The 15,631-nt window shown below is 35.8% G+C and overlaps 2 protein-coding genes and 1 long non-coding RNA gene across 4 annotated transcripts in view; 1 reads left to right on the top strand and 2 right to left on the bottom strand.

Moving 5' to 3' along the window:
* Nucleotides 1-599: 599 nt before the first annotated feature.
* On the bottom strand, nucleotides 600-6,770 carry LOC106176608 (uncharacterized). Its single transcript, XM_013559072.2, has 10 exons — nucleotides 6,656-6,770; nucleotides 6,013-6,085; nucleotides 5,110-5,397; nucleotides 4,364-4,414; nucleotides 3,847-3,990; nucleotides 3,175-3,309; nucleotides 2,770-2,972; nucleotides 2,207-2,318; nucleotides 1,579-1,697; nucleotides 600-986 (listed from the first exon to the last, which is right to left on the bottom strand). The coding sequence occupies exons 2-10, from the start codon at nucleotides 6,077-6,079 to the stop codon at nucleotides 900-902; spliced, it is 1,206 nt and encodes a 401-aa protein (XP_013414526.2). The 5' UTR covers nucleotides 6,080-6,085; nucleotides 6,656-6,770; the 3' UTR covers nucleotides 600-899.
* The window catches only part of LOC106176607 (uncharacterized), a 33,183-nt gene continuing 18,151 nt past the window's right edge, over nucleotides 600-15,631 (bottom strand). Inside the window, exons 6-11 of one of the 2 annotated variants that reach the window (XM_086993938.1) lie at nucleotides 13,789-13,923; nucleotides 13,387-13,592; nucleotides 12,869-12,980; nucleotides 12,223-12,350; nucleotides 11,479-11,583; nucleotides 600-878 (exon numbers count right to left, since the gene is read on the bottom strand). In XM_086993938.1, the coding sequence (XP_086850064.1) occupies nucleotides 11,500-11,583; nucleotides 12,223-12,350; nucleotides 12,869-12,980; nucleotides 13,387-13,592; nucleotides 13,789-13,923 (665 nt within the window). In that variant the 3' untranslated portion in view covers nucleotides 600-878; nucleotides 11,479-11,499. Of the gene's footprint in view, nucleotides 879-11,195; nucleotides 11,584-12,222; nucleotides 12,351-12,868; nucleotides 12,981-13,386; nucleotides 13,593-13,788; nucleotides 13,924-15,631 lie in introns of those variants that run through there. The other variant, XM_086993937.1, reaches the window with a different exon arrangement.
* LOC106176611 (uncharacterized) overlaps nucleotides 8,598-15,631 on the top strand; it is a 36,860-nt gene continuing 29,826 nt past the window's right edge. The window contains exon 1 of the long non-coding RNA XR_015330781.1: nucleotides 8,598-8,714. This is a non-coding gene — a long non-coding RNA (uncharacterized LOC106176611). The remainder of the gene's footprint in view (nucleotides 8,715-15,631) is intronic.

The raw sequence follows: 15,631 nt of genomic DNA, 5'->3' as shown, positions 1-15,631 counted from the left end.
AGAACTGTGAGCAAGTGCGTTGTCATTATGCATTCTGTAATCGCCCCTGAAGTCACCACTTGGAAATGGAGTGAAATTTGAATTAAATATGTCACGACCGTTGGCTTCACAGATGATGAAACCTTCTAATCGTCACGGGAATCTTTGCTTGGGAATCGAAAATTCTCGAAAGCCAAACGAGTGTCCGTGGACATGTTGAGGAGTGTGTGTAGGGCAATATCGCCTGTGGTACCGGGTCTGTCCAGGTTTGGGGTGCGTTCCTTGACCATTGTTTTTTTAAGGCTATTTACTCCGGAACACAGCCCTATAATTGGACCATTTACCATAACATTTTCAACACTGGAAAAGTTGGATGACATATTTGACATTTTGATTGGACGAGAAATTTCCCCTTTTAGTCGGCATCTTGACATCGCAATTGGTTCAATATCTAGGTGCCGCTGAATAAAACAAATCACTTTCTCACTCAGACAAACATACACACACACACTGTATACCAAAGAAATTAACCAAAACGCACAAGTTAGTTTGAAACGCTTCACACAATTCACCTCTCTCTCTCTCAACACACACAGCACAAAAGTTAAAACACACAAACATTATTTCAAATGCTTCTAAAGTTTATTCACAACATCTGTGTTAAACACAGGACATTAAGTCTATTGAACTACGAACATTACGTCCAAAAGTTAAGAGGTCGTCATCGTAAAATCAAGATCTTTCCAGCAACAAGAAACGTTTCAAACACGCCCGCGTTTTGTCAGGAATCACGTTCTACATCCGATTATCAAAAATCATCATTGGAACTTATGAGTCCTATATATAGATGTTCTCTTCGCAGAACGAGGTTATCGCCGTTTCTCGCTTTGCTGGGGGTCTTTCGTCATTGTATCCACCAATTATCCAAAAGGTGGTCCAACGTAATCAAGGAGGATGTCGGCCTTGACAGCATCGGCGTTATCATACAATTTGTCGGTAAAGAAGAGCTGAAAATAGATGAATAAAGGTTAAAAGACAGCACATATATGTACCTTTAAAGGTGAATATTCCCACAAATTTGGCTTTTTTTTTCTCATCAGACGTAAGTACCGTACTGTAGTTGGCGAATTACCACTCCTCCTTCAATCCCCTCAACCAGTATACTGGGCGGCGTCGTTTCCGCAGTTTTTTTTTTTGTGCCAGCATGGAACTGGCATCGCCGTGGTCACAGAAAGGAGGCACAAGCACCGATTTTGTCGCAGAATGAATGCTCAATGATCGGCCAGTTGTCGGCAGGAAAAGTTTTTTTTTTACTCTCAAACGGAGCCGTATTACGGGGCACAGAAAAGACCAGGGGGCTTAAATTGCGGAGGATTTCTTCGTGGCAAAATACACTGTGAACAACAAAACACGAAATAAAACGTCTTCAACCCTGGACCGTACTTGTTCATATCATAATAATAAAATCCTCCTTGTGTACTGTTTTTATCTCTCTTGGATTACCCGAGAAAAAAATTATCTACCCCCTCCCCCCCCCCCCCCCCCAAAGAAAACCATGGGTCTGCAATTGACTAGTATGTAGTAAATGTATATATTCACCCAACAAATATTGCCAGAATAGCTTCCGGGTAGAGCTGGATCATCGTCGAATGGCCACGGCACGTAACCCACGAATAGCGGCTGTGCTGGTAAACAGACGATAGACCATGGGTAATCGACTGAAATAATATGTTGAAACTTAAGTACTGATAAATAAGATGCTTAATTAGCAGCATATATGTACAGCTGAAAATAATGATGAAAATAATGAAAAATAACATGAACAGCATGCATAACTGAAAATGGCACATTTTGCCATTTAGGCCTAGGTTACATGTCATAATTTGATCACTGTTTGACATTTGCTCCACTGGAGTTACAATTTGGTCCTTTTCCACTTAATACCATTAATATTGCCCTTATTGCTAACCCATTATCATAATTTTTTTCATCAAACCATTGAAATTGTAATCAATAATGGAGTTCCATTAGAAAGAGACGTCGGAGATAACAATTAAATTTTGTCAGTTTCATGTAGGAGATCGATAACTGTTTAGTAGTTAAGTTATTATCTGTTAGATTTAGTATATAAAAGTTAATGTAATTTCTTACTCTAAGAGCAACTTCATAATGTTATAACATGAAATGTCACATCTAAGATAAGACTCAATAATTAAACCATGCGTACCATTTGATACCGTAATAGAGCTCTCGTACACATGGCCGCCGGCGAATACGATGAGAGTTAATGTCCTCCCGTCCCATATCAAGATCACCAGTATATATCCGTCCCCGGGTGCCTGGAATAACACGAAATTCTTAGTACACAGTGTTTTTTATTATCTATTCCATTGTTAACCTATTAAAAGTTTTTAAAAAAATATTAATCATTTAATTCATTGTTCAATCAATGTGTATTTATGTTTATTCAATAGTGTTCACGTAGCGCATAAGTGCAATGTGAACACTATTGAATAAACATAAATACACATTGATTGAACAATGAATTACTAAATGAATAGATGAACTGAACACGGAGATGGTATAACGTACTGTTTTGAGGATATGACCCGGACTTTTGAAGTCACGCCCAAGTCGCAGAGATACTGTCAACGAAATGTCTAATCTCTCTAACACTTAATGAATGATGTACAAAGAAGCACTGCTTCGCAAATTAAACAATAAAAATTATGAAGTAAAAACGAGCATATAAAATACAATTCAAAAAGTGAAATATCTTAAAAAACGCACGTCAACTGAGACTGTCAAGGTTTCTTCCTTGTTCAAGGGGCTCCTGACTACTACAGATGCCGTGACTGTATCACCATGTATAAAGATGGTAATGCACTCGTAAAGGATAACAGCATTCTGTGGCGGATCTCTGTTGAAGACAACAGCGGTTACCCAAGTTTTCCTAGGACGCATGTTCTTAAAGTATGGAATTTGAAGTCCGCCTTGAATATAAGAGAACATTACAAATTGTAGTATTTCAATCGTATTGATAATTCATGCTAAGGCCATACAATATAATAAACAAATTAAAATTAAATGTTTTAAATAAATAAATAAATAAATAGATTAATTAATGATTTTTAATTTATGATTGTGTTCATAAAATCCAATCTAGAAAGATTAACAAAGAAGACATCCCCATACCTGTTCCGTTAAACTCGGCGCATCCTGGCTCTATTACCGACAAACCCACTGTGCCCACTGGTTCGTTGGCGGCGTAAAGTCTGTTTTTGTCCGAGTTCAAGTTCACATCAAAATTCCACCTAGCTGGAAACTCAGCTGAAATAATAGTAGAAATAAATATATGAAAACATGGAGAAATGACCAAAATTAATTTTAATGAAATCTCACGTCAATCTTTATATACCTTCAAATCACTTCTTCAGCTATTAATCATCCGAACAAATGACGCAGAGTTTAATTCGAACTAAACAAGATAGCGATTCAAAGCAATTTCTCCAACGCAACACAATACGATTTTTTCCACAACAAATGGCCACCGAAGTGGGAATTCAGCAGAAATAATAGCAGAAACATAATTTTATAAAAACACTGTGCGGATGTCCAAAATAAATATGTTGAAATCTCACACCAATCTTTTTACACCCTCAAGCCACTTATTCCGTTATGAATTACCCGAGGAAAAGGCGGGGAAATGATGCACATTGCAATTTATAAATAGTTATAAGCTATTTGTGATTTTGAATCTTTGGTATAAACATACAACCGGTCACTGTTGTTGTTTCCTTAATACATCATTAAACGGAAAGCGGTGATCGAGCGCATTCGTTGAAAAACATATTCCAAAAAACTCACGTGCAGCGTCGCATTCACATTTTTTAAAATTAAAGATGAGATGTCCACAGCTGAATGTTTCATTCGCTCCCCAATACCAAACTTCGCTTATTTCTCCTACGATTTCTTGGAACACCATATTCTGAGGTTCAAGTCTACAAATTTCTGGAATAATTTTAACATAAGAAATTAAATCTTCATAAATAACGCTTTAGTTGGGTCGAAAGAGGGCAGAACTGTAGCAGTTCCCGCCCAGACGGCACCAAGGGTAGTAAAGATGTCACATAATGATCAAACACTACCTTAATGTTTTTGGTTGTATTAGTTTAATGCCTTGAAATACACGTAAGTCTTTGGTGCAGACCAGATCTGTAAACGTACCCATGAGAATAGCTTACTCCTCTGCTTGAAACATCAATCAGTTAAAAGAAAATTATTTGAATTTTAAAAAGAAATTTACAAAATTGCCAAATAAGTGCCTGAGTACTGATCAATGTATGAGTTGACTAAACGTTTCAGGGAAACAACATAAACTTACTGGGTCCAAGAGGTCGTGGTTTTTCCGTTGTAGTAGGGCCAGGCGTTGTGGCTTAAATATATTGTAATAATATAATATAATATAATATAATATAATATATAATGTAATATAATGTAATATAATATTTAAAAAAAGCATCCCGAGAGCACGAACCTCGAGGAAGGCAAAATGTAAATATTTTCATATTAAATGAAAGTTTGAAAAAAATAATAATCGTTTTATCCTGTGCTACTCCCCAGTAAGCAGTCAATATGTATTTTGTATTTATATATATGTTATAAAACTAAAAGTAGAGTAGAGAGCATGTAAACAATAAAGATTATTATTCTTATTATCATATATTTCAAAATTATTAAGAAACCCCGATAAAGCTAAATTGCCTAATCAATTTATTTTCTTTTAAATTATCTATACACATCTTAACTTTATCACAACTATATTATCTTTTTTTCCAAAATAAAATAAATAAATAAATAAATAAATAAATAAATAAATAAAACAAAACAAAATAAGATTAATAAAAATATGTGCACGCCATGAAAGTCCCCCCTTTTTTTGTAGGCGGTGCTAAAACAATACTAGCTACCAGTGAACAGCTTGGGAAGGATTTTTTTCAACAAAAGCACAAAAGAAAAAAACCTGAAATTGGACACAGAGAAGCATTTGTGAGCCAAAAGTGAAAATGCATTGCATTCTTTCAGTGACCTAGGCATATGGAATAAAAAGTACTTTAAAGTGTTACATACCATTTGGACACTGTTCTGACCCTTGTGGGTACTGTGCATGACATTTAGGGTCCGGCTGCTGGGCGCAGTTGACACAAACCACGGGTTCCTCGCCCGGTAATGGTGGGTTTGCTAAAACCCCGATCTTGGCCCACAACGTTCCGATGGAACACTTTTTGAGGGTGACATTCTTCAGTACGGTGTAGGCGAAGTCACACTGCCAGTAATATGCACAGTCAGAGTCTGAGACGTAGGCGACACCTTGTGACACTTCCGGTTTGTCAACCAGGCATCGTTTCTCAACTTCCTCTGGAATATAATTGTGTACTTCTCATGATGAAACATTGAGCGCCTTGAGCATTTCATCAAAAATAAATAAAAAAAGAATAAATAAATAAAAGGACTATAAAAGGACTATATAAGGATTATAAAAGGACAGTACATGTACTTTCTTATGTAATGTATGGTGATAATAGATGGCTTTGGCCAGTCTATGAAAAATGTATTTGAAATTTGCAAATTTGGGCATTTTAGCAAAAATTGGAATTTTTGAAAATTCCCCATTTTCAAAGTTATTTTTCTAATTTTTAAAGGCCACCAAAAACATTTATTTACATGTTTTTAGTTCAAATAGGATATGATATTTAACAATGTCTGAAAATGAAAAATGTTTATTTATCCACATTTATGGTTTTTTTAGCTCAAATATAGCTGAAATTGAAATTTTGCAATCTGGATTCCGCCATCTTGGGTGAAAATTTTTAAGTGCTGTTACCATGGCAACCGAGGGTGATTCAAACAAACCAATATCCATTATGTTGGTTTGGGGCTATAATGAACAAATACACCAATTTTCATCAAAATCTGAGAGGGTCATGTGCCACCCTATTCTGAACCTTACAGAGACTGCTACTTAAAACTTACCAATTGGTAAATGTTCATAAGCATAAGTAGCGCCGAGCAGAGCTAGGCACACTAGTATGATCTTCATTGTGATCTGAATACAAATAGATTTGTTGCAGTTAGACATGTTTTTATTTTCACTGAAAGTAAACAAACAAACAAACACAACTTCAATTTCTTTCTCTTCCTAAAATCAGTTACTTACAGAGTGGGCAGATTTCTCCAAAAGAGCACCTTATTTAAAGCAGTTAATCAATGGTTATCCACGAAAGTCTTATCGATTTTAATTTAACATGTTTAACCTGTTCTGAAAACTAAAAAAAACAAATATCTAAACAATCTCCCATTCATTAAGCTTATTAGAAATACTGTACTCACACTCAGAAGATTAAAAAGAAAAAATAAACACCACCAAAGTGTTACCTTAAATTTACAGCATTCATTATTTAAACAGCGTAATTAATTGTGTACTGAAGTATGTTTTTATTGAAATCAGCTCACGTTAATATTTTCATTTCATTACTGGTTAGACAACATAAACATTATACTTATTCCCCTTTTCTCTTCCAACTCTCCATCCAACAATGTCTTAATAACATTTAAAAGGTAAGGATACGGCTCTGACGGATGCCTCAGTTTGCCTGGTCTAACTATTCCACCTTACCTTTCAGCTGTGAACCCGTCCACGGTCAGAAAGCAGTGTGACAGTCTAACGGGGCGTCTCACCTCTTTTATCCTCCTCTCCGACTTTTTCAAGTTACACGAATGTTAATATTCGCGATATTTATGTGCGTTATTCAATCGCTGATGATGTCTCTATGGCTGTCAAAAGACAAACAAGGGCGATTGAAATTGATTTCAATTGTTAATTTCTAAAAAATTAATGCGTTTTTTAAAATAATGTGATAATAAATTTAAAATTATGGTGAACAAACAGGTGTCAGTAGTGTCATCCTTTGAAGTTTATGACATTATATCTTAAACAATATGACCTTAGAGGGATAATAACTCTTTGGCCAAAAATGAATTTTCCTTCAGTAAACAACAATTTCCCCCAACTTGCCAATCGTTAATGAATCCATTTTTACATTCAAAGTTAGTCCCTGTTTTTTTTTTAAAGTTTGTTTTTCTATAATCTCTTAAGAGATTATAACAGAGTTTAGCCATCAATGGAGGTCAAATGGTATAAAGACAAGCTCAGATATCAGAATGATAGCTATAACTGCCGTTTTTCTTGTACAACAGAATTTACTATATTTCGATGAGTTGTTCACAATGTTTTTATTGTGAAATATAGATCTCATACGAAGAGTTGTTCTTTAAATGAAATTGAGCTCATTAAATATTTTTTCTTCACATAGAGAAAATAAATATGTTTATTAGTGAAACGTTGACTTTACCCGCAATGATGTGAACATAAATGTCTCCAAGAGTTTATCCGCCTTGCAGTTTATATGTTATGATATAATAGAAGTGAAAACACCTGCTTGTACTCCTACTTAATGTACTGCGACAGGCAGACTTCATAAACCAAATTTGAATTTTTTCATTGCATATTGCATAAGGGCGAAACAACAGCTAGCTTTTTTTGCTTTATGGCTGACTTTTATTATGATATAATTCATTTTTTTGACATTATATGTATTTTTAGACACATGAATTAAGCATTACCCCTTCAGTTGATTATTGTGTAAATCCACGATAACGCCCGACCAGTAAAAAAAGCAGATAGCAGTTTAAATTTGTATGGAACCTGTCTAGGAGTACACACACACGCCCTTCTTCTACATGTATTAAGCACATTGCGTGCGTGTGTTCGTGTGTATGTGCGTGTATGTGAGAGAGGGAGAGAGGTGGATGTGTGTTTTTGTGCGCAAAGACTTAGAGAGAGGAGAGAGAAAGAGTTGTGTGTGTGTGTGTGTGAAAGAGATACAGAGAAAGAGAGAGAGGTGCATGCATGCGGGCGTGCGTGTGTGTTTGTGAAAAAAAAAAGAGAGAGAAAGAAAGAGGAGAGAGAGAAAGAGAAAGGGAGAGCTGAGGGGGGGGGGTAGAACATCCTAAACTGTGTCAAATATACACATTGCCATTCTTTGTTCACCATATAGAATAGCACACATCATTACTCGTGGCTCTATTTAATGTTTAGCTACCCAGTTAGACAATATCAGTCTTAAATGTGCATTTATTTAAAGTGCTTGACATAATTTACACTCGGTTAATAATTGTCACATCCTTAATTTCGTTTTTATTTTTATAATTTTAATTTTGAAATCATAAGATGAAAGCTGAAAACTGTAACATTTATTCCTATTTAACATGGCTTACAAAAAATGTACCAGATCACAGATTTCCTTATTTCTATCATCTATTCAAATTTTGAATATGCACACCTAAGCTCAATGTTAAGCACCACAGCAATTTCCATAAATGTAAAAATGTCAGTAAAACTGAAAAGACGCCACCCAATTCACCAAGCGTGCACCTGATAAATTTGCATCGGACTCTTTCCAAGAAAGGTGTCATACATCGTGTTTACTGCCAATTGCCGCAATTATCTTATGCAAGCGGCGCTGTATAAGTATAAAAACGGCCACGAATCTGCCTTGAGTTTAATCGTCCCGTTCTGCCTGAGAAGTTTGACAGAGTCAGTCCAGACCATTACCAGGGTTGATTCGTTCTTCTCAGCGCCATGCGTCCCAACCATTGCCACAAGTGCTCAATAGGTTAGTATTTCGATTTTGAGAAACCTGATCGTTTCTGTATTTCTTTCAAATAATATTCACCAATTTTAATGACTCTATCTTCGGTGGTTACGGAATATTTGAACCTGAGAAATCACGTTATCTGAATTGTTTGATTCATTTAAACGCTCTTAATTCTTTTCATAGAATCCAAAGCTTGCGCGAACAAATTCGTTTATAGAGAATTGATACTCCAGGTCTACCTGCAAATGCACAACGTTGAGTGTTTTAAACTAGGTTTTTGATAAGGAAGGGTTTGTTACTAGTTTAGACATAATAGTAAAAACAGCAATTAACCGAAGGTTAACTCTTCAGACTGCTAACTAGCGCTTCCTCTTTTTACTGTAAGCATGGAATTTTGCACAATCATGAAAAATAGTATTCTGAGTACCTTAAGAAATAGGGACATGTCTGAAAATTCTAACATATATTGCCGCCAAATGTTAAATGGTCACCTGCTTATAGGTTAGTGCTTTTATATGTTTTAATGGTGATTTATATTGAAGGACAGAATGTCATAATGAAGAAACATGACTGCATATCCAAGTCTGTATTCACACATAATTACAAAATTGCTGCAATTCAATATTTCTTGGTAAGGGACAAACGGCACATGGAATTATAGGTGGCAGTGTGCTCAGGTTTATCACACAGAGTTTACAACTCTAACCATCTATTGTGCATCACTGAAAGAACGCGTTTTTCTGGTTATAGTGGATTTTAATTGCCGTCTATATTAAAGAATTTGCGACAACCGCGGCGGCAGATCCAGGGTTATTTGAAGAGTGGGGTCCGCGGATGCGAATCCGACCCCCCCCCCGCCCAATTGTTGGTGTTGAAAAAAAAATGGTATTTTAGAGGTCGAAAGGTGCCATTTGGTACGGTTTGGAACTATAATTCAACTAGACAAAATTCTAATTTCAAGAGGGGACCATTGGTGTGTTTTTTGTCCAGAAATTGAAAGGGGGGGGGGGGAGGAAGGGGGTCTAAATCCGCCACTGAACCGTTACTGTATTTTGTTCTGTATATTGTATATTGTACAATATACAATACAGTACTGTATATTGTTCTGTTCTGTTGCTGGAATGGATTGACGGAGATATAAAAAATGAACAGTGAACATACATGTATAGTATTCACAGGAGTTTATATGGCCACAACCATATACCGTGTATAACCTGATAATATAGGACGATATTTCCGCAAGCTGGACTTCATTGCATAAATAACAATGGGAAATTATAACAGTAGACTTCATAGTATAGATAACATCGATGATAACTGATGTAAAACATTTGACTTCATGACGATTTACATCACTTCGACTAACAAACAGTTGCCAATGTGGTTAAAAAAAAAAGAACAAAACATTAAGAATACATTAATAAGAAAAGAGAACTACACTTCTTCAAAGTCATATTAATATTAGTGACATGTAAAGTGGGTGTGTCCTGTTGCTGAAAACTGTTCACGAGGTTGAAGATACCCTGGAAGACGAGCTTGGAGGGTTGGACTGAATGACGTTGACTATGAATTAAATTTAGTAAAATGTTCGTAAAAAATTTTATTTATTTATTTTTTGTAAGAATCTAACACCTGTAACATGACTTGCGGTAAAGTAAGACCAAAATGCTGAGGATATTCATATTTTATATACTGGGAGTGAAAGCTGGCGATACAGTTTCAAAGACATCACTGAATGGTATCAAATGTCTACACAATTAGCTAAGCTTGCGTTATTTGAAAGTCACATGTCTGTTAGCGTGTGCGTCTACAGCATTCAGCAGTTATCACTTGTAGGGTTTCAGGTCTGTTTTGTGGGGTATTGTCTAATTTTTCCAGAAGAACTGAACAGATTATTAGGAGGTGGATCCTTTTCTGCATCGCGCACTCCAAATCATCCTTCAAGTGTTCAATAGGGTTATAGTGTCAAGGTGAAAGATGGTTGTTCCATTATAAGAACATTGCGCTTTTGCAACAAATCAATCATAAACGGGAACTGGAAGCAAGTGCGTTGTCATGATGCAGCCTGTAGTCACCCCTGAAGTCACCACTTGAAAATGAAGTGAGCTTGCAGTTAAATATGTCACGATCATAGACCTCAGCGATGCTGAAACCTATTGACCATTGTTTTTTCTTTTAATTTTTCACTCCGTAAATACGTAGCTCTATAATGGGGCCATTTACCATAACATTTTCAACACTGGAAAAGTTGGATAAAATATTTTAAATTTTTATTGAACTAGAAATTATCCCTTTTAGTCGGCATCTTGACTTCGCAATTGGTTCAGTATTTAAGTGCCGCTGAATATACCAATTCATTTTCTCACACAGCCAAACAGACGCACACTCATTGTTTACTGAACAAAGAAATTAATCAAAACGCACAAGCTAGTTTGAAACACACAATTCATCTCTCTCTCTCTCAACACACACTGCACAAAAGTCAAAACACAAACAATATTTCAATTGCTTCTAAAGTTTATTCTCAATATCTGTGATTAACACAGGACGTTAAGTCTATTGTACTACGAACATTACGTTCAAAAGTTAAGAGGTCGTCATCGTAAAATCAAGATCTTTTCAGCAACAAGAAACGTTTCAAACACGCCCTCGTTTTGTCAGGAATCACGTTCTACATCCGATTATCAAAAATCATCATTGAAACTTATGAGTCCTATTATTAGATGTTGTCTTAGCAGAACAAGGTTATCGCCGTTTCTTGCTTTGCTGGGGGTCTGTTGACATTATTGATATCCACCAGTTATTAAACAGGTGGTCCAACGTAATCAAGGAGGACGTCGGCCTTGGCAGCATCAGCGTTATCATACAATTTGTCGGTAAAGTAGAGCTGAAAATAGATGAATAAAAGTTAAAAAGAACACATATATGTGCCTTTAATAGTCCCTTAACTTTGGATTTCTTTTCTCAGCAGACATACCGTATTTGGCGACGTGCCAATTAATCGCTCCTCTTTAAACACCCTTTACACTGGACGGCGTCTTTTCTGCGTCCTTTGTGCGACCATGAAAGTAGCATCGCTGTGATCGTAGAAAGGAGGCATAAGCATCGTTTTGGTTGCAGATTGAATGCTCAATGATTGGCCAGTTGTCGGCACTTTAAGTCGTTTTTTACTCTCAAACAGGGCCGTACTACGGGTCAAAAAAAAAAAAAAAAAAAAAAAAAAAAGGACGCCTTCCAGCTTAAAGGGCTTAAATTTCGAGGGTATTTCTCCGTGGCAAAATAAACTAAAGAAACTGTGAACAGCAAAACACAAACACACACACACACACACACACAAAAAAATGTCTTCAAACCTGGGCCATACTGGTAGGCCTACATATAATAATAAAGCCCCCCTGGTCTACTGCTTTTACATATGTCTCTTGCATTACTCGGAGACACTTTTATCTGTGTGCCCCCCCCCCCCCCCTCACTTTAGAAAAAACACGGATCTGCAATTGACTATGTAGAAGATGTATATATTCACCAAACAAATATTGCCAGAATAGCTTCCGAGGATAGCTGGATCATCGTCGAACGGCCACGGCACGTGACCCACGAATAGCGGCTGTGCTGGTAAACAAACGAGTGACCATATGTAATCGTTGTCGGGATCTGAAATAATAAGTTGAAGCGTAAGTTTTGATAAATGTGAGGCTTTGTTAGCAGCATATATGTACATATATGTTCTAAATATACGAACATAAATTAATTGAAAACTGGTAAATTTTGTCCTTTAGTCCTAGGCTACATGTACATGTCATACGTAATTTTATCACCATTTGACATTTGCTTCACTGGAGTTACAATGTTTCTTTTCAAAAACACAAAGTGAATAACTTAATATTTCCCTTACTGCTAATCCATTATCATAATTTTTTCATCAAACCATTTACATTATAATTAACAATGAAGTACCATTAGAAAGAGACGTACAATTATTTGAAGATTACAATTAAAATACATGTATGTCAGCTAAATGCAGTAGAGCGATGATTGTTTAGTAGTCTTGTTGTTGTTTGTTAGATTTATTGTATTATAAAAATAACAATCCTTTAATATATTAGTAACTATGCAATGTAATAACATGAAATCACATCTAAGATAAGACTCAATAATTAAGACATGCATACCATCTGGTACCGTAGCAGAGTCCTGGTACACATTGATTCCTTGGTATACAGTGAGGGTTAAGGTCTTGCCGTCCCATATCAAGATCACGATGATATATCCAGGATCTGGTACCTGGAATAACACAAAATTCTTAGTACGCATTGTGTAGTTTTCTTTTAATTAACTATTCAATCGTTTACCTATTAAATAGTTTTAAAAATATTTATTCATTCATTGTTCAATCCATGCGTATTTACGTTTACTCAACAGAGTTCACATAGCACTGACAAAATGAATAGATAAACTAAACAGGGAGATAGTACAATGTACTGTTTTAAGGATATGACCCGGACTTTTTAAGTCACGCCCAAGTCAAAGAGATGCTGTTGACGAAATGTCCGATCTCTCTAACAGTTATTGAGTGTTACTGAACAATGTACAAAGAAGCGGTGCATGGCAAATAAAACAATAAAAATTATAATGTACCAACGAGCATATAACATACAATTCAAAAAGTGAGATATCTGAATTAACATACCGTAACTGAGACAGTCAGGGGCTGCTTCACTCCCTCGGGGTTCTGGACTACTACAGACGCCATGATTGTACCATCATCATATATAAAGATGGTAATGCACTCGTAAAGGATAACAGCGTTCTGTAGCGGATCTCTGTTGAAGACAACAGCAGTTACCCAGCTTGTCCTAGGACGCATGTTCTTAAAGTATGGAATTTGAAGTCCGCCTTGAAAATAAGAGATCATTACAAACTGTAGTATTTTAATCGTATTGATAATTCATGCTAAGGCCTTACAATATAATAAACAAATTAAAGTAAAACGTATTTTGAATAAATAAATAAATACATAAATGATTTGCATTTTATTATTGTGTTCATAAAATCCAATCTAGAAAGATTAACAAAGAAGACATCCCCATACCTGATCCATTAAACTCGGCGCATCCTGGCTCTATTACCGACAAACCTACTGTGCCCACTGGTTCGTTGGCGGCGTAAAGTCTGTTGTTGTCCGAGTTCAAGTTCACATTAAAATTCCACCGAGCTGGAAACTCAGCTGAAATGATAGTAGAAATAATACATATGAAAACCTGGAGAAAATGACCAATTTTTTTATGAAATCACACATCAATCTTTATATACCTTCAAATCACTTCTTCAGCTATTAATCATCCGAACAAATGACGCAGAGTTTAATTCAAACTAAACAAGAGAGCGATTCAAAGCAATTTCTCCAACGCAACACAATAAGATTTTTTTTCACAACAAATGGCCACCAAAGTGGGAATTCAGCTGAAATAATAGCAGAAATATAATTTTATAAAAGCACTGTGCGGATGTCCAAAATAAATATATTGAAATCTCACATCAATCTTTATACAACCCAGAACCACTGCATTTGTCATGAATTACCCGAGGAAGAGGTGGGGAAATGATGCACATTGCATTTTAAATTGAACAAGAAATCAAATCAAGGGCAATTTTCGGACTGCGAAATAATAATTAGAACCATTCTAAAATATAAGGAAACTTGAATTCAGATGAAATTATAACCACTCTTTGCCTTCCAAATTAAGTGACTTTCCTGAAATTTGCGTTACGAATAACTGGAAATGCCATGCTTATAATTCAATTCCGATATCAACAACCTACTTCGTTGTCAGAAGTTATAAGGTAGGCCTATTTGTGATTTTGAATCTCTGGTGTAAAAATACAACCGGTCACTGTTGTTGTTTCCTTAATACATCATTTAAACGGAAAGCAGTAATCGAGCGCACTCGTTGAAAAACATATTCCAAAAAACTCACGTGCAGCCTGGCATTCACATTTCGTAAAATTAAAGATGAGATGTCCACAGCTGAATGTTTCATTCGCTCCCCAATACCAAACTTCGCTTATTTCTCCTACGATTTCTTGGAACACCAAATTCTGAGGCTCAAGTCTACAAATCTCTGGAATAATTTTAACATAAGAAATTAAATCTTCATAAGTAACGCATTAGTTAGACCGACAGATGGCAGAGGTGTTGCAGTTCCCGCCAAGTCGGAACCAAGAGTCGAAAAGATGCCGCATAATGATCAAACACTACTTTAATGATTTCGGTCGTGAGTATCAGTTTAATGCTTTGAAATACACGTAAGTTTTTTTAGTTGAGACCAGATCTGTAAAGGTACATGTACCCATGAAAATAGATTACTCCTCTGCCTGAAATATCAATCAGATAAAAGAAAATCATTTGAGTTTTAATAAGTAATACCTGCAAAATGGTCAAATAAGATCCTGATTATTTCATGAGTTGACTTAACAACATAAACTTACTATCTCCAAGAGGTCGTGGTTTTTCCGTTGTAGTAGGTGCAGGTGTTGTGTCTGAAATATAATATAATATAATATAATATAATATAATATAATATAATATAATATAATATAATATAAGAAAATCGCGTCCCAAGAGCACGAACCTCCACGAAGGCAAAATGTAATAATAATCATATATTTAATGATATATGTATCAAAACTACAGACTTGACATTTAATATGGAATATTTCAGTTTCGAAGGTATGCCTAGGTAAAAATTCGTTCTTTTTTAAAAAAACTCCGATCTCATATAAGATTTGTGAATGGAGAAGTGTGTAGTCAGGTGTGCCGCTACCAATTAACTGACTTGCATGTCGGTTGCGCTGCTACATTATGTAATATGCGGTGATTTAATTGGGTAGTGTTCCTTTGGGCTGGTCAATGCTTGGAATAGGCAAATCTTGGT

This window comes from Lingula anatina, chromosome 8, assembly GCF_051362555.1.
Source record: "Lingula anatina isolate TDL-2025a chromosome 8, LinAna3.0, whole genome shotgun sequence".
Lineage (NCBI taxonomy): Eukaryota > Metazoa > Brachiopoda > Lingulata > Lingulida > Lingulidae > Lingula > Lingula anatina.
Note: the sequence above shows the minus strand (reverse complement) of the source record. Positions and strands in the feature narration are given on the sequence as shown.

What these genes read in the sequence shown, in the direction of transcription:
- LOC106176608 (XM_013559072.2), bottom strand. Translation starts at nt 6,079, where the DNA reads ATGAAGATCATACTAGTGTGCCTAGCTCTGCTCGGCGCTACTTATGCT. An exon ending in ACCACGACCTCTTGGACCCA is followed by an intron (nt 3,991 to 4,363) that starts GTAAGTTTATGT and finishes AAATTATTCCAG; the next exon opens with AAATTTGTAGACTTGAACCT. An exon ending in CGCCGAGTTTAACGGAACAG is followed by an intron (nt 2,973 to 3,174) that starts GTATGGGGATGT and finishes CTTATATTCAAG; the next exon opens with GCGGACTTCAAATTCCATAC.